The sequence below is a fragment of the Heteronotia binoei genome, chromosome 2 (genome assembly GCF_032191835.1).
Source record: "Heteronotia binoei isolate CCM8104 ecotype False Entrance Well chromosome 2, APGP_CSIRO_Hbin_v1, whole genome shotgun sequence".
NCBI classification, from domain to species: domain Eukaryota; kingdom Metazoa; phylum Chordata; class Lepidosauria; order Squamata; family Gekkonidae; genus Heteronotia; species Heteronotia binoei.
The window spans coordinates 54886898-54905659 of NC_083224.1; the positions used below are offsets into that span (position 1 = coordinate 54886898).

The following is an 18762-nucleotide window of genomic DNA, read 5'->3' on the forward strand; positions in this document are numbered from 1 at the left end:
TCAGCAAGTTAGCTCTGGGTAAAGTTCCTTGCCAGCCCTGTTAACCAGCAACCCACTGCAGTCATAGCAAAGGGTAACCACAGAGGAAATAAACCCCACAAACATGGAGTGGGAAAGTGGGTCTTTCCTGAGAGTTGCTGAAAGCCAAGTATCTCTTCAGCCTTCAGTCATGCCAGAAACAAGTCAGTCTGTGTCCCCCACCCATGCTGTGATGGGCTGACCTTGGGGGAGGCACAAGAAGTTAACAGTCATCGCTGAGCCTGACTGCTCAAAATCATCCTTGCTTCCCCCTCCTCCTTCCACCCAGGCATAAATGCTCCCCACAGTCTTTCCATACCAGCCACAAGTCCATCCGTTCTCACAGGTTTAAGCCCACAATGAGCTTTCTGAAGATGATTTGCTTCAGACTGTAATACTGTAACCACACATCTCAAATAGATTTTTACTTCATATTAATGTTCTACTTCAGGAAACAGGTTCTGCTATGAACACACAATTATTTGCTAGACACATAATGTCTAAATGTTACTGCACACAATTTTTCAGGTGGTTTTATTACCTTTCCTGGCTCTTATGTTTAAAATGGATCAGGATCAATATTGCTAAGAGGGTGATTCATGACTGCAAGCTCGAGTGGACATCATTTAGCATCCAAAGGGATTTACGCCTGTCTTGCCTAACAGCTTAATCTTGGGCTAGCTAAGACTGTGGCTCTGGGGGGTCCAGTCATGGAGCCTTTGCTTACCCCCTTTCCAGTTTTCCACTACAATGACTGGAGAATACAAGTGAATTGTATTCTGTGCCAAAGGGCACAGAAGAACTTGTAGTTGGGGAAGGATTTGTTAATCCTACATCTTTGCTTTGCCTGTGTGCGTGCAAACACTTTGGGCTATTTACTCAGCCTTTGAATTGGGTCACGAGCTTACTGGGAGGTGATCTAGCCATGAATCTCACCCTTCCACTGGAATGAGGGTTTATATTTCCGTTTTGTGTGATCCATTTCATTTTTAGGAGTTATTTTCTGTGCATATTGGCCTCCACATGAAGCATGCCTGGCAATATTATATGAGTCATGTTCTGGAAGAGGTGACATTGTGTCCATTTCACCACTTCACAAATCAGACTGCCATCTGGTCCCATAGTGGTTATTCCAATAGAAAACACTGTGGTTCTAGGGCTTTAAAAAAACTACATGGGCAAAAAAAAATTGACAGTCCTGTTACAATGACAAATATTTATGTACTACTAGATAAACAGTAACCAAGAGCAGGAGCATTTCACAGTAAACTGTTTTCAGGTTTTGCAGTTGAATAAAGTGAGCAAAACATAAATAGGAAAATGAACCTTTTACATAGGCTGTGATCACACATGCTAAATAATGCACTTTCAATCTACTTTCAGTGCACTTTCAACCTGGATTTTGCCAGTTCACAGTAAAATCCAGTTGGAAAGTGTGCTGAAAGTGGATTGAAACTGTATTATTTAGCATGTGTGACTACAGCTCTAAATTGTCCTTATCAGATTTCTTCTCAGTGTTGCTTTTTTCTTTTGGAATACCAAGTGTCTTTTGCCTTGAGCAAAAACTTCCATGCATAGGAATTGCAATACTCGTTCTGATGTTGAGAAACGAGGCTAACAGTGATTTAATGTTACAGTAAGAGCCTAATTCCAGAATGGTTGCAGTATTATTGTATTGCGGGGGGCGGGAAACCAAAAGTTTTGCGGCTCCTTAAAGACTAAATGCATTGGGGCATTTATATGCTGCCTCCCCACTGCCCCAAACATGAAGGCTCAAGAGCTGTTTGAGCTGACTTTGTCAGATACAAGAAGAGAATTGTCTGTCATTAAAAGGTTTTTTCCCACATAGAGAGAAAAAAATGTGAACCATAGGTTAAGGGGTCATGATTTGGGACATTTCTATGTGAAACCTTCAAGTATGCAGCCCCCCAATGTATGCTTACTTGACAGTATGTCCTTGTGGGACTTACTTCTGCACAAAAATGCACAGGGAAGCACTGGTTGGGTGGAATGGGGTGGGATTCTGCTTACCTATCTTGTATATGCATAGGCCCAGCAATATGTGGTCTTTACCCCCTGATTTGGCTATGTAAGCATTATTTATTAGTGGGTGTATGCATATTATGTATCATTTGGTGGTGGAAAATACTGCAAAATTCACAGCCAATTTATGATGACCCCAAAAGGTTTTCAAAGTAGAAGATGTTTAGAGGTGGTTTTTTTTCCATTAGCCTCTGTACAGTAACCCTGGTTTCCTTGCAGGTCTCCCACCCAAGTACTAACCCGGGCTTCTGAGATCTTATGAGATCAGACTAGCCTGGGCCATTTGAGTCAGACTCGGAATGGTCTATACACAAAGTAGGCAAGCCATTTCTCATTCCCCCACCACAAATTGATTCTATACTTGTGATGTGTTGATTGGCCTGACATGTGAGCAAGACTTAGGTTGGATGCTTATTAAATTGATAGCAGGACTATAACACATGGAGGGAACCTGGCTCAGATTCTTGAACAAGATGTCAGATAAAGGGCTGGCTCCTTGTCAAAAGAAGAGCATACCTGTAGTTTGGATCCACTGTAATAAGAGCCAGATCTGCACAGACCCCATCCATGGTGACGTCTCCATAAATCACCCCATAGTGTGAAAATGGTATATCTGAACACATGAAGCTGCCTTATATCTGAACCAGACCATTGGTCCATCAATGTCAGTTTTGTATTCTCAGACTGGCAGCAGCTCTCTAGGATCTCAGGTTAAGGTCTTTCACATCACCTACTACCTAATCGTTTTAACTGGAGATACAAGGGATAGAACCTGGCACCTTTTGTATGCCAAGCAGATGCTCTATCACTGAGCCACAACCCCTAATTTATCCCCATCAGGAAATATCAGGCAAGCAGCAGACTGTCCCCTAACACCCTGAGCCCGTTAGGCGAGGGCAGGATATAAATCTGATAAAATAAAATAAATAATTGAATCCATAACTGAATCCATTGTACTGCTATATGAACCACAAGAATCAACACTGCAGATAATGTAATGAATACAGTACAGACGTGGCTGATCATGTATAATTCTTCTGCACAACAGCAAAACATTAATTTTAGTGGTTATAAACAGCACACTTTCTTGGATGAAGAGATGAGATTGGATTTATACCCTGCTCTTCACGCAGAGTGGTTTACAATCTCCTTTCCCTTCCTCTCTCCACAACAGACACCCTGTAAAGTAGGTGGGGCTGAGAGAGATCTCAGAGAACTGCTCTTGAGAGAACAGCTCTGAGAGAACTGTGACTGAACCAAGGTCACCCAGCAGTGGCATGTGCAGGAGTAGGGAATCAAACCCATTTCTCCCAGATTAGAGTCCGCACTCTTAACCACTACACCGAACTGTGGCTAATGTGGGGCTATAGTAAGCTTGATTGCTGACTGGGGCCATATTTTCAGGTGGGAATTCAAGACAGGAAATAGGAATAATCAATTTTCTCATAACTGGCAGAAATATCTAGAATTTCCTCTTTGAGCATGAGGGTTTATGTGTATTTTGGTGTCCATGAACTGCCACTGTTGGAAATACATGTTGCGCATGTTTGAACCATTGGTGATAGGTGATACATAGATGGCTGCCCAGGACACTGTATGCTTATAAGCACACTAAAGAACAACTCAGCTCTGCTTCTACTTTTTATATGTTTTATTATAAAGAAAGGTAAGATAAGCATTGTGAGCCAAATGTGCAGGTACTGTGAAACAGCACCATGAAGAAAATAAAAATAATAATTAAAAAAAAACAACATGGAAAATGCACTTTTCATAAACTGTAATTCTGCTTTCTAATTTTTCATAAATAGACAAAAATCCTTGTCAGCAATTTTAAATAGATGGACATATGGCTGAAAAAAATATAATAATGCCATATAACATGGATATAAATTGTCCATTTCTTGCTGTACAAATAATAGAAACAAGTTTGGCAGGGTTTCTTTTTATACACATCTCCATTCTATGTATAACTAAAAAAATGTGCTACAATTAATATAAAATGCTTTTACTATAAAGTAAACTACTAATTTTTCCCCACAAAAAATCTTAAAGATGTCTTTAGCACAGTTCTAAAACATTTAGTAAGCTACTTACAACTATCCAACAAATTATATTTTTTTCATGGTCTTTTTTTCACATTGTTTCACTCTCTCGCATTTGCACTTCTGCTTCCCATCTGCTCCATCCTTCTAACAATAGTTTTTATTTTTTATTTTTTATTTTTTTCGCCAGACATCCGAGGCCTTTTGCATGTACAATATTCACACAGACTTCACATTTGTCTCGCACAAAGTTTAGTGCCGTTAGCAAGTCAAAAGAGTGCCGCCTCCTCCTGCTGCTGCTGAGCCAAGCCTAATGCCTTGGAGCACTGTGCCCAGGTCTGTGCTGAATCTAAAAAGCAGTTTGCTAGGAAAATGGTCCATAGCTAAACTGGTGGCAAGCAGAGAAAGGCGCGCGCGCAAGGTGGCGTGGAGTGTGTATGTGTGTGTGAGGGGGTCCTCTGTCAACTTTGTTCTTCATGATTTATGAATGCTTGGCTTCCATTTACAGTAGACTTCTGTGAAGAAAGAGAAAGAAAGAGAAGAGGAGGGACGAGAAGAAGAGAAGGAAAGAAAAAGATTGCTCTCCGAGCCAGGATATGAAGCCAAAGGCCAGGTGCTCTCTTGCCCGGGTGACCTGCTTGATGCCCATCTGGGTAGCCTGTATTACAGACCCTCTTAAATGTCCTTCCTTTACACCTTTGCAGAATGGAGATGTCAGGGTTTAAGTGAGGTAGAGTGACTTGTCCCTTGGCAGCATGCTGTAGAAGAAAGAAAAGGAAGGTTAAAGTGAGAGGGTGAAAAGCAATTAAAAATAACAATAAAACAAGCACCAAGCCAGCAGCAATCAATAACATATCTTACACCAATATTTGGGGAATAAAAATGTTGAAAATTGAATTTTAATATGAGAAGGAACACTCTAAGACTTTTTTTGGTAGCTGACCCAAGTCATTAATACTTGCACACTGCAAAGAGACTGACAAGAAACTTTAAAAGCAGTTTTTTAAATTCATACTGACTTATGTCTCAAGGTATGAACTGATGCCAGTAAAATCAAAGGGCTATTTGCTACTGGCTTCAATGGGATATGGGCGTTACAATATTCTGGAAGAATGAAGCTTTTTAAAAGTTGCCTTCTCAATAAACTGAGAGGCAGCCACATTTTATATTTGATAATTCTACGCTGGTCATATTTCCTTGTTAAAATTCTTTCACCCACGGATTAGCTCAACCTTTGTCAGATGATGAATAGGCAAAGTAACAAAAAACTGAGGTTCAAATTCAGAAATGCCACAGAGAATGAAAAATGCCAGTGAATTAACTGGTGTATTTATAAAGCATATTAATACTGGAGTATAATTAATACAATATATTTCAGATTCTTCCTACGGTAGATTAGTTTCTGATCTTTTTCAACATCTTTCCTTCTTAATAAAGTGGCAAAAGAATTCTCAGAAATGTTATGAAGTCAGAGATATGTTCAGTGCTTGGCACTAGGAATGGACACAAACCTCTCCAGGACTCTCAATTCATCATGAAAATTGCCGGGTTGTAGTTCACGAACGGAACTTCATGCCCATCCATATCCACAACCCTTCCATGAGCCTCCACATCATTTTTCAGAAGTTTGTAGGACTCATGGTGGGAAGCTGGGGCAGAGAGATTGCTGAAATGGCTTGCATCTTCTTCCACCTAACAATGGGGCTGATATGCCCATCAGGCGGAAACAGATGCAAGCCATTTCAGGATTCTGCCCCCCCCCCCCCCCAGCTTCCAAGGGATCGCCAAAATGACTTAGCCATTCTCCCCGCAGGAGAGAGTTCTCCCTGCAGGACTGGCTCCTTGGGGGGGACTGTTGGGCAGTCTGCTTTGAACCAGGCTGCCTAGAAGAGTCCCAGTCTAGGCTGTGGTAGTGCTCCTTGCAAAAGCCATTGAAAGAGAATGTTGCTTTAAATGGCTTTTGCAAGGCATGCCACATGCTGAGTGAGTGAACTTGCCACTCAAGTTCATACAAAAGCCATTTAAAGTGAATACAAAAGCCATTTAAAGGGAATGTCCATTTAAATGATGAACCTCACCAAACCAACCAGTTTGGCCATCAGGGAGGCTCGTGAAGGTTCATGCTGCCCTATGAACCACAATGAACCTCTATTTTCCTAATTCATGTCTATCTCTACTTGGCACACATTTCAGTTCAGCTGCTCAGACGGAGGACATATGAAGTGAATGCATGAGCAAATGAAGCTGCCTTATACTGAATCAGACCAGTAGCCTTTCATAGTCAGTGTGGTCTTCTCTGCCTGGCCAAAAATATTCAGGTTCATAAGAAGAGGTTTTCACATTACTATTACTAGATCCTTTTTTATAAAAACAGAGATACTGGAGACAGAACCTGGGATCTTCTGCACACAAAGCAAATGCTTTGTCACTAAGCCATAGCCCCTCCCCTTTCATTTCTGTTAGTCTAACCTTATCTCCTTTTTTGAGAGAGTTACTACTTTGTTGGATTAGGGGAATGCTGTGAACATAGTTTATGAAATGTGGTCTGATTCTATTACTGTTAAGTCGATTTGTAACTGGTTGACAGATCACACTTAAAGAGTGATTGTTAAAAGTTCCTCATCCTCTTGGAGAGGCGTGACAAGTGGAGTGCCTCAGGGATCTGTCCTGGGTCCTTTGTTGTTCAGCATCTTTATAAATGATTTGGATGAAGGAATAGATGAGATGCTCATTAAACTAATTTGGGAGGGGTTGCAAACACAGTAGAAGACAGAGTCAAGATACAAGATGATCTTGACAGGCTGGAAAACTGGGCTAAAAACTAACAAAATAAATTTCAACAGAAATAAATGTAAAGTTCTGCATTTAGGTATGAAATATCAAAAGCATAATTATAAGAAGGAAGACACTTGTCTTGGGTGTAATACATATAAAAAGGATCTAGTGGTCTTAGTAAACCATACACGGAACATGAGTCAGCAGTGTGATGTGGTAGCTAAAAAGGCAAATGTGATTTTGGGCTGCATCTACAGAAATATAGTGTCTTGATCACGCATAGTGATCGGATTACTTTACTCTACTCTGGTTAGACCTCACTTGGAGCATTATCTTCAGTTTTGGGCACTGTAGTTTAAGAAGGATGTTGACAGGCTGGAACATGTCCAGAGGAGGGCAACAAAGATGGTGAAGGGTCTGGAGACCAAGTCCTATAAGGAAAGGCTGAAGGAGTAGGATATCTCTAGCCTAGAGAGGAGACAACTGAAATGGTGATATGATAGCCATCTTCAAGTTTGAAGGGCTGTCATATAGATGATGGAGCAAAGTTATTTTCTGTTGCTCAGGAAGGTTAGACCAGAACCAATGGAATGCAATTAAATCAAGAGTTTTCAACTAAGCATTAGGAAGAACTTCCTGACAGGGCAGTTTCTCAACGGACCAGGCTTCCGGGGCGGGGGGGAGAAGGGGGCTCTCCTATAGATGACCATCTGACAGCAATGCTGATTCTGTGAATTTAGGCAGATCATGAGATGGAGGGTGGGACAGGATGAGCCAGTGCTCGGCTCTCATTGCCCTTCCTTACATGCATGGGTATTTCCCAAGCCAGCACTCCTAGTAGAGAATCACGAGTTTTCTATACATAGTCACACCTACCACATCACACTGCTGACTCATGTCCCTTATGAGGCATGACCATCTACCACCCTGGGACAATGAACACCTTTTGCCTTCACCACAACACTGCCCTTCACTCTATAGTGCTGTAAATTTCTCTTACACACCAGTGACAGCCACACACTTATATGGGACAAAGCAAAGGGGACAGGAACTAACAAAGCCAAGCTAAGAAAATTCCCTTGGGAGGTCACCCTTTCTGGGGGCATATGATAGGCTTAGGAATATGATGGCCTCAAAACCCACATCCTCATGTGTAAAAATACCTAACTTTCCCCTGAGGATTTGGAAATGCTGAACAACCCTCCTATGAAATAATTTTGGAATAAGTGAGATACTTTTTGAGACAGTACAGACTCAAAATGCTTTCAAAGAACTCTACAGTATAAAGATTTCTATACTATCAGCATGAAGAAGATGCTGATCTGCAGTTTTAGTTACTGTTTTGCACTCCTCTGTATAATCTAACCAATTTATTATTAGACAACTGAAACTGGAATTAAACTGACACTCTGGGCAGAGAATTGGAAAGGCACCTCTGCTGTTTCCTACCTCTTAATCATTCTAGTCTCCTCCTAACAGGCTACTGTAGCCACACCAAGTCAGGCCTTATTAATGGATTCTAGATCCTAGAAATTTTCATATTTCCACCTGCCGCCTGTAGGACTCCGTCAGCCTCTTTCTCCTTTCAGCACCAACCCTCCACTCTTTGTCCTCTAGCTTCAGTTCTTCCAGTGGAACAAGCAGAAGGGAATGTCCCTATCATATGCAGTTGCTGCACCAAAAGTATGGCTTGCTAGAACTGTGCCATCCCAGGCATTCAGCCAGGTTTGCCTAGAAGTCCTAGTAAAAGAAGCTAATACTAGTCGTGATGGAGTAATCAGTGGAAAATATCAATGGTGGCACAAGACCATATAGAAATAAGTACCCAAAGTTCTTATCGACTGTCACAGACGGCAGAACACAATTCAAGTCTTCTATTATGATCAGTAGATAATTCACATTCAACAGCCTTGTCATATTGGATCCTGCAACATCTGTAATATGCCTTGAGTAAAAGTGGACTATAAATGAAGCAAAACTTAAAAAAACAACAACACCTTATCCTGTCTAATGGACACATGGAGTAATTTCAATCTACAGAGCTGCTATGCAGCTTTATAGTAAGAATCTCAAACAACAAACATATCTATAAATCTTACACACTAAAAGATCCCATTATTCCATTTCAGAAAGCAACTGGATATTGCACCGTGCTATTGTTCAGTGGTGTTGGAAGGAGAAGACACTGGGTGAGATCACACAAGAGATTTGGCTTGGCAGCATCCTAGCTCTGAAATAGCTGGTTCTCTTTGATCCATGGCATGGCAACCACACAGCCCCTGCCCTGCTGCCAGGAGAGTCACAAGGCTGCATATGCACAAGAGGAGCATTCAGACTGCTCATGTGCATGCTGGGTGAGTGTGGGGTAGGTGAATCACATGCCTGGCCATTCAGACAGCCGGGAAATGACCTCTGCAAATGTCTCAGAGGTTTGCTATTGGGAAGTTCCCAGTAGCTATTTAATCCTAATTCATATTCCTAAACTCAGATGAGGTCGGTATAGGTGGAACTTGGGGGGTGGATGTGTGCGTGTGATCATGCACATTAAATCCAGTGGGGAGGCATGGCTAGGTCAGGCCAAATCTCTTGTGTGATCACTCCCACTGATTTCCAGGAATGGGCTTTACAACCCCTAGATGTGTTACTGCAGTCCTGTTCAGTGCACAAGTTTTCTCAATCCACGAACAAAGTTCTCAGATATAACTAATAACATGATGCCACTGACTCACACAATATGTTATTTATTTATTAAAATACCTGTACCCCCAAATTTTCCACTTTTCATGGCGGCTCAAAGCAGCTGGCAAAACCAGCACAGGCCAGGCACTGAAACAGCCACAATTAAAAATGCCCATAAAACATAAACAAATGTTATGAACTAAGCAACCAACATGGCTGGGTGGGCAGAGGTGCCTATTTCTTACGGCTAGTGAACGGTGCAGACCGGAATGGATATGATGGTAGGCTTGTTTTGTTTAAATCTGAGTCTGCTCCACTGATATAAAAATAGGTAGAGAGGGGGTCCTGAGAGCCAGGGGTCACTTTGTAGAAAAAGAGGTACCAGAGCTCATTAGCACAACTCATCTGCATATGCCACACACCACTGACATCACCGGAAGGTGTACTAAATTATATCAGCTCAGCACCTACCTTAAAATGCTTCTTGAATTATAATTGCCATAATAAAACTTTACTCCCATCATACATGTTAAATTACTTTCTCCTGTGTGGCCACAATGGCATGATGAAGATTTCCACCTGTCAGCTTTATATGTTTTGGTTATTTTCTCATTTTTGTGGGGAAAAATATTTGAAAGTTTGTCAAATCTTGGAGTTCAGCAAATTCTCACAGGGGATTTGAACAATGGAGCCCAAAAACAAGTACTGGGGGAGGGGTGCTTAGAAAGAAAAAGCACAATAAAATGTAGAGGTTCTGGAGCTCTGCTCCTGTGAGCTCCTGCGCAAAATGAGGTCTGCTGAGAGCACAAGGAGCTCATGGGTTGACAATAATTCCCACCCCTGCCATGCACACATCCCTACAAGCTGATCTTCCTGCCAGTCTGCCCTCCCAAGTCCTTTCCTTCTCTGTCAATTTCCAGTACTGGAAATGAGCTCAGTGGAGAGGAAAGAAGTTTGTGGGGGGAAAGGTATGGGGAAGTAAGTGATGGACCAGTCAGACACTCCCCTCCTCCCTTCATATGTGTTTGGAGAAGTCACATGGATAAGAAATGGCTTGCTATTGCCCTTCCAAGTTTGGCTGCCAGTTGTGGGCTGATTAGCATTTTATAAACTGTACCCTGGGAATTTTGGAAAGGCAGGCATAGCAGTGGTAATGTACTGAAAGCACTAATATATCTGTTTGCAAAAGACGTTGGCATTGTATCAATTCCCTTTTATAATCTCTTTATTTGTACTTTTTTATAATCTGCATTTAAAACACTCTGTCTTCCAACCTTCAGCAAAGATTTAATATCAACATGCAGTAGCAGCATCTTCTAGTAGCAAAACTTCATTAATTTTACAAACTACTCTCCCAAACACATTATGGGTATTACTATAAATAATTTAATCTAAACTAAGTGCATTTGCCACATTTTATCTTTGCTTTTTTATGGTGTTTGTGCACTTACTCAAGTGATTTGGAAGACTGAATAATTTGGAAGGCATCTTTCAGTCTCCTACATGAATTAGCCCAGTCTGTTTTTGTTTGGACAAACTGACTGTCTGCAAGTCAGCAGGTCTGCATGATTTGCTTTGCGGACTAATGCTCTGATGTTCAGGCTACTTTGCCAGAGTGCTCCCATGACTACTCTGGACTAAAAGGTTTAAAGGACATAGTTAAAGACTTTTATTAAAATGCCCAGATAGCTGAACATACATGATAGCAAGGCAGAGTAAATAGCAATTTGCATGGAGAATATGAGGGACCTACCAATCATTCAGTAGTCTAATAAACAGAGAAGAAAAGAAACAGCCCTTTACAGTGCTTATGTTGAAAAAAGAAAAGGGGCCAGTACTCATATATAAGGTGGCATTGATTTCTGCCAGTTTTCCCCTTAGGACTTGGGAGGGTCCTCCAAAAAGTACTCTGTCCTGGAGAGTACTGCCACAAAAAAGCCCTGGCTATTTAAGAGAAAAGTACCAATAGTTCAGATGATTATCACAGGCAACTAAATTCTTGTGAGGATGAAATGGAGGAGAGGAGAATGGTGTAAGCTGCTTTGTGGGGGGGGGGGGGGGTCCCCATTAGGGAGAAAGTCAGGGTACCAATGAATTAAATAAATTCAATACCAAAAGGATATATATGTTTGCAAATGTGATCACCTTCACATGATACATTTGAAGGTGTACACTTAAATCATTTCAGGTATAGAACTTAAAAAAGAGAGAGAAAAACAGCATCTGAAGTGTCCCTGAGTCTCTATCCCTACAAAAATCAAGCAGATATGCATTGCTCTGCAACAAAATACTGAAGGTACTCCAGTTGGGAAGTATGCAGACCTCACTCAGTTTATCAACTGCAGGTGGAAGCACCAAAAAACACATGAAAGCCATATTACCGTTAAAAACATTATTCCCATAGTCACAGATATAGCTAGGAATACAGGGGAAAGTTGTTGGACTTGATACAAAAAATCATAGAAGATATTTCTATGCACAAAAACAGAACTAGCCTGGACTTCAGGCTAAACATGGCAAAAAGCAAGAGACACAGCATAGAATAGCCTCGGAGATGTACAAGAAACAAAGCAATAGCACAATCATATGACTTTGTATAGATTAGAAGTTGCTAAATCCATATGGACAGACATTTTTTTGTCAAGGCCCAGATGCAGTGAGCTTCTGAGAATGACAAGAATGTCCAACTTCACAGAAGTGAAGATATGGTTCAAAGATGGAGTGTATTGGTTGAGGGCAACACAGATATTCACAAAATGAGAAACTTGTAATCAGTATTTTTAAATGAACTTTGTTAAGATAAGAAAGAAGCCAGAATGAACGAACAGTTTTTATATATTTTATGAAGGCATTTCAAGTACAGATAACCTTGTATGGTGCTTCAAGTTAAAAGATAATTAGTTAGCCAAGAATGTGTGCCCTTATAAAGTGCCAAGAGAAGATTTTAAAATCCTATAAAAATGGGCAGTGGAACTGATGGAAAGCTTCTTCTGAGAAGGTACTTCTTGCTAAATTGGGACATGCTTATCTTTGAGGTAAGATACTTTTATGTACTAGTGTGGTTGCTCTCCTTTAATGATCCGTGTAACAAAGATGGATGGTATAATTGTCTGTTGATTTAGTCAATGTTAAGAATGAAAGAGTTATATTTTAATAAAAGCATAAAATGGAATCAGAGATTCTCTAATAGTATTACTTGTGTACTGTACCCATAATGGACCTAAAGCGTTATTGAGGCGTATCACTGGCCAGGAATTAAATAATCTGATACAGGAAAGCTAACTAGATGCTTAGGGCTTCTTAAGTGGATATCTATATCTGAATCAGGCCTGACCTGAGTCACCTAGAACACCATGAACAGCAAAGTGCAATTCTGGCAACTGCTGAATTAAGTCATTTTGTGCAGTGGATGTCATTCATTTCTCCTAGAATACACTCAACGAGAGGTGTATATTAAGCCTGTGGCCAAGCAATCAAAGATGCTTATTGAATGGTAGTAAATCTGTTTGCCACTAAATGAACATTTGATATGTGAATGCCTGTATGAAGAATGCCTGTATGAAGCCAATCTTCAGTTCCCTATTCAGATCCTACCTTTCTGTGGATTCCCCAGCAAAATCACTTAGCCTCTCTCTACTAAGTTGGTCAAAGGGATGAACTGATATTCTTCCCTTTTTCTTCCTCCTCCCCCCTCATCCTATCCCTTTGTTGTCTTCCTTGTCTCAAATTTTAGATTGTAAGCTCCTTTGGGCAAAGGCCTCTTAAGAGCCAGACACATTGATAGCATTATGTAAACAATTAATTTAAAATAACTTCCTGTTTCATAAAAACTTGAATCTCCTAAGTATTACTGCTGTTAACTGAGAGGTGGTTTATTAAGTGGATAACATGCAACATCAAATACTATGGGAGGACTGTGAGCAAAATGAAACTAGTTATGACGTTTTATGTGGATCATCATATATCATGAAGTAGGCAAAAATGGAAATCCAGCACACGCCCCAACTGGATGTTTGCTTGCAGTGTATGAGCTACCAAAGTTAGTTCACTCCCACAAATAGCTATGTTTAGGTGCCCTTCTCAGCATAATCTGCATGATTTAACATATGATTTCCCAGGAATAAGAGATAAAACCATGAAATCTGACATTTTCACTGTGACAAAGGCATGAAATAGGAGAGCTCTGAACAAGAATGTTATGGTGGCACTGTGCACACAATGCTGCATCTTGCCAGAATGCTAAAGAGCTTTAGTAACTTAGATCTGCTCCTTGCCCTTTCCTTTAATACTACATGGGAATCAACCAAGGTTCTTCGTAATTCCATTATGGCAAAATAGTGTAATTTTTCTGTTTTCATCACTCCCCTTGAGATTTTATGCCACCTTTTAACAGTATTTGTTATAGTTAACTTAGTAGAGAGAGGATAAGTGATTTTATTACATGTATTCTATTATATTTATTGTATTTGGAATTATTAATGTATTAGATTGTTCATATACATGTTTTATTAATGATGTCATCTGCTCTGAGCCTGGGCACAGGGGATGGCAGGTTATAATTCAAATAAATCAAATCCGTGAAATCAAATCTATTAAGGCAATCTATTAAGGCATTATTTTTATATTCTTCTATATAATGAAGCAGCATTAAGGCAGACTTCTAAAACACACCACCCCTAGGCAGCTTATTACATAACACCTACTTTCTAAAAGGCTCCTATGAGAGGGTTATAGGCAGTGTTTAAAAACCAGCCCTTTTTACTGCAGATTCAATCACAAATAAACAACAGAACACACACAAATGGCAACATTTTAGAAAGTCCTGAACACCAATACCTTGCTTGAAATTGCTTATTTGCCTCCCACATGTGTATAAAAATAGCACGTTACACAGTCATTTTCTTCCTACTGCAAGCAATCTCTCCCCACCCCCACCATAGCAAGCAAAAGTGTGTTGCTGGAAGGAGGATCCAACAAGCATTTGAGTCAGGAGCAGCAAAAGTTTATCAAGCCCTAAGAACCAGATTTTGCAATATACTTCTGTTGGCTCTGAAACGGCCTCAAATGATTTAAAAGTCACTTTCCCCTCTTAAGTGGAATGCACAAGAGCCTCTTCCTGGCAGGCACACCTGGACACTAAATGTTAAGCAAATGTTGGAGGCCTATAATACATGTTGGAGAGGACTTGCAGTGACTGGGCACCTTTTGACATCTTGGACAATTTTGCCCCCTTAAAGTGTGATATAGTCAGTGAGTCTGAGGTCTGCTTAAGAGGAAAGGCTATCAAGGGGCAGGCTGGTTACCCTGTCACACTTTTATGTGGTTCAGGAACTAGGTGTGGCCTATTTCCTCCCTGGAAGAAGCAGCTGAAGAAGCCTTATAAAATCAAAGAGCCTTGAAGCTGGGAAAGGAAAGCAGATAGATGCAAGTATGTTCTATTTTAGTTACCTGAGTTGGTAAAATGGTTTATTTATTAGGGGAGCATAGCCCAGTGATCTTTCCTTTAGAAACATGATTCCTGGTTTATACTGAATCCAACAAAGCTATCAACAAATTTACTGCAAAAGGGTAGGGTTGCCAATTTTGGCTTGGGAAATTCCTGGAGATTTGAGGGGGGGGGGTGGAATTTAGGGAAAGAGAGAAAGGACTCAGTGGGGATGCAATGCCATACAGTCTGCCCTCTGGACCTGCTGTTTCTTCCAGGGGAGCTGAATGGTGTAGTGTAGAGATCAGTTGTAATTCCAAGAAAACTCCAAAGCTAACCTAAAAATGTCAACATTTAACTATTGCTTATTATAAAATGGCTAATATTTGCACATTGGTGCTAAGCACCTCTCCAGCCCAAGAACTATTCAGCATCCAAACCTGAGAACTCCCTGATTTGCCTTTTTAAAAACTCTGAGAGGCCAAGAGGCTGATCCCTTACTAGAGGCTGTCTTCTTTTTCCTTCTTTTTGCAGCCTCCGTCAATGTAATCTTTTTTCTCAGATGGGTAGTAACAGATGTGTATAACCTTTTCAAAAGCCACCTTTATCTGACACCTGAATTTAATTAACTAATTTCTCACAGAGACTCAAGGTGGATTACACAGTAAATAATTGCAATGATTGCAGTAAAACAATGCAAGAAAATAGTGAGACATTTAATAGGACTAGGATTACAAAAATTAGAAACAGTACAACCCCTCCTTCAGTATGATAAAAAGAAAACCCCCAAACTCTGATTTTTTAAAATCCATGTGCAAAATATAGCACTCTTTTTGCTAATGATATCTCATTCCACCATTCAATAGGTTCTGAATAATTAAAGTTAGTGGAAATCTGAAAACAAAGGTTGGCAGTATTTCTTGGCTGAAAGTTGAGCTCAGCTGACAAGTATTCTTTGCCATTGCTGGTTGGAGTAAACGGTCAATCTGTAAGGCCTAAAACAACTGCCCCTCCCATTTTTTTGGGACAGCTGGAATCCTGCCCCTCCCTTTAAAAAGGGGCACATTGATTTAAAAATGCAAAAACTGTTTTATTGCAACACTGAGAGAGAGGGTCTCCCCCCCCCCCACCCCGCATTCTCTAAGGGCAGTGAAGCAAATTCCTTTAAGTTTCCCCTAGTGGGTTTTCATCCCCAAAGGACAAAGTGGGGGAGAAAATCCCTGTAGCAAAACAGTGTAAAAACAGACTGCAATACTCCTAGGGGACTACGATAATATTTACTGGTGCCATAGAAATAAAAGAGAAGCTGCTGCCCATCCAGAAACTGGAAGTGCATTGCCGGCTCAGATGAATGTTGTCTTTCTGAGGGGGACAATGCAGAAGCAAATGGCTGAATTTCAATACCCTTTTCCTGTCTTTTCAAACCAATACCAGCCCCACTATAAATATTAAATGGTTTTAACTATTCAGGAGGTTTGCAAGGAGGCCCAGGAACCATGCTTTTGTCAAGACAATGAGGACCAAACTCATAATGATACAACAGATCAGGATCAACCACAGGATTTTATTGTAGGCTGCAACAGCACTCTCTCTCTCTGTATATATATAAATATGTGTGTGTGTATATATATGTATATACATATACATACACACACACAATGGGTTACAGTGTTGTGGGACAGTGGAGATTAAACCTTTTCCTTACAATGCTTTCCCATTTTAAATTGCCTCTTTGAATAGGATGGGAAATAAAAAAATTCAGTTACTCACTGATTGGAATCTGTTTGCAAGCCAAATATAAGCCACAGCTTGCTCATTCAGATGGCCAACTAAGTATTTAGCTTGTGATGTACAAGAAGAGGAACAAGGATGAATAGGAGGGATCCTGTGATGAGCCTGAAATTCTTTCAATCCCTGTTCATGTAGCAGCAAACCATGGTTTGCAAGCCAAAATGTGTGTGGAGAGACAGAGAAATTAAGCACAAATGGAGTCATGTCCTCTGATAACTTTTCTTAATTGTAAGGGAAATGTACACTGCTCATGCTCAGAACTATTCGTTATTATTGTTTCAAAGATCCAATTAAGCCATCCTCTCTTCATCTTGATATGCTACAAGAACCGCCATTTTTCTAACAAAACTTCCTGTTATCTCAATTAAGTATTCTGGAAGGAAATAAAAGCACTGGACTCTGCCATATATGTGTTCTCTGACAGACACATACTGACCTTGGTAGAGAAGAAAAATTACAGACTAGCTATCAATGGATGACTGTGAGGAAATGCGGAAGCAATGGATGTACACACATTATTTGTTCAATCCTTACCCTACCCCAACTAAGCATCCTTTATGACCCAATCCCAAATGACTTGGGACTGATTTGGCTATTATGTTTCATACCCACTGCAGCACTTCTGGATACTTGCTCATGAGTGCAAACTAATGTGCGAACTGGGCAATTATCCAGAAGCAAGTTCCAGAATTGCAGGCACTTAGGAGAAGTTCCTCCTGATCAAGGAAACGGTGCTTGGCCAATGAATTTAATGATCCAATTAACCCACTATGGGTATACTTGGGTCCCCTATGTGTAGGGTGCAGGGAGCATTGGTTCTGCCATATTCAGGGAGAGAAGACGGCAACAAAGGGTCAGCTGAAGAGTGAGAGAAAGGGACAGGGAGGAAGTGGATACGTCTGTCAGTCTTATTCCTCCTCCTCTACTCTCACTTGCTGAACTTCTCCTCATGGCATACATCTATGTCACACAATTTGTTTTTGTGATGCATGAAAGAAATATAGCTCAAGGTAAATGCTGGATAGTTGTCAAATTAAAACTGGGCCATTTTTGTTCTAAAACGTGCAATTGCTTTGGGAACAAGATAGCCCTAGTTCTTGGAAAGACAGGGTTCTAAATAAGAACACACTCAAATTCAAAACAAATATGAATGTTTCTGGAACATGGTGTCTTGATTTTTTCATCATTTTCTCTTCTTGACCTTAAACAACAAACTATTGTGTCCCTGATCGTGCAAACAAATGCAGTTTACATGACCCTGTAAGCACGGTACAATATTGTATTTTGTCTACTGGCCTGCAGTGGTTAATCCCACACTCTCTGCTGGGGTAATCGTTGTCCCAGTCGGTATTTCCCGGGGGGTTTGATGCACCTGGCGATCGTGGTCCAACACTATTTTGAAACTCAGATGAAATGTGTGAAAAGTCCTAAGTGGGGAAGAAACAGGGGGAAAAATGTTACACATACAAGTATGGCCAGATCAGTCCAGTATTATGTGTAAGTGCTTGCTCTAATACATATCCCAAGCAGAACAAAGAGAAGCTGCAGCTGAGCACAGTTCTTAAAGGTACAGATAGACAGCAGTGAGTATTCAAGCTGGTGGGACATGTGCTCAAGAACTCTGATTAATTAGGGCCAGAACTAAAAACTTTCCAACAGATTGTAAAGCAATTTTCTGTTCCTGTTTCCTTCTTTGATTTACAACATGATATTTTGGAAAACTTTATTCCCTGGAATGGATTTAGACTGAAATCCCACTAACTAAAAGAGAACAACTTCCATCAATTCCCTCTTCCTGCTGTAGAACCCCCTCATGTTCTGCTTCAGGGTCCCTGTCTCCCTGTTGAAATTCATGGAGTTCAATAGATTGCAGTGGGAAAGGGGAGGCAAAATATTTTGTTTGGATCTAACCCTAAATCTATTGTGTGTTATTATGCATACTAACAGAAGCTTCTGTCAGTGTCTAAGCATTTTTTTTTTCATTCATAA

The 18762-nt window shown here is 40.6% G+C and overlaps 1 protein-coding gene across 4 annotated transcripts in view; it reads right to left on the reverse strand.

Moving 5' to 3' along the window:
- Positions 1-3694: 3694 nt before the first annotated feature.
- Positions 3695-18762, reverse strand: part of TOX2 (TOX high mobility group box family member 2) — a 351639-nt gene continuing 336571 nt past the window's right edge. For all 4 annotated transcript variants that reach the window (XM_060231005.1, XM_060231004.1, XM_060231006.1 and 1 more), the window contains 2 exons: positions 18070-18200; positions 3695-4861 (listed from right to left, as the gene is read on the reverse strand). In XM_060231005.1, the coding sequence (XP_060086988.1) occupies positions 4825-4861; positions 18070-18200 (168 nt within the window). In that variant the 3' untranslated portion in view covers positions 3695-4824. The remainder of the gene's footprint in view (positions 4862-18069; positions 18201-18762) is intronic.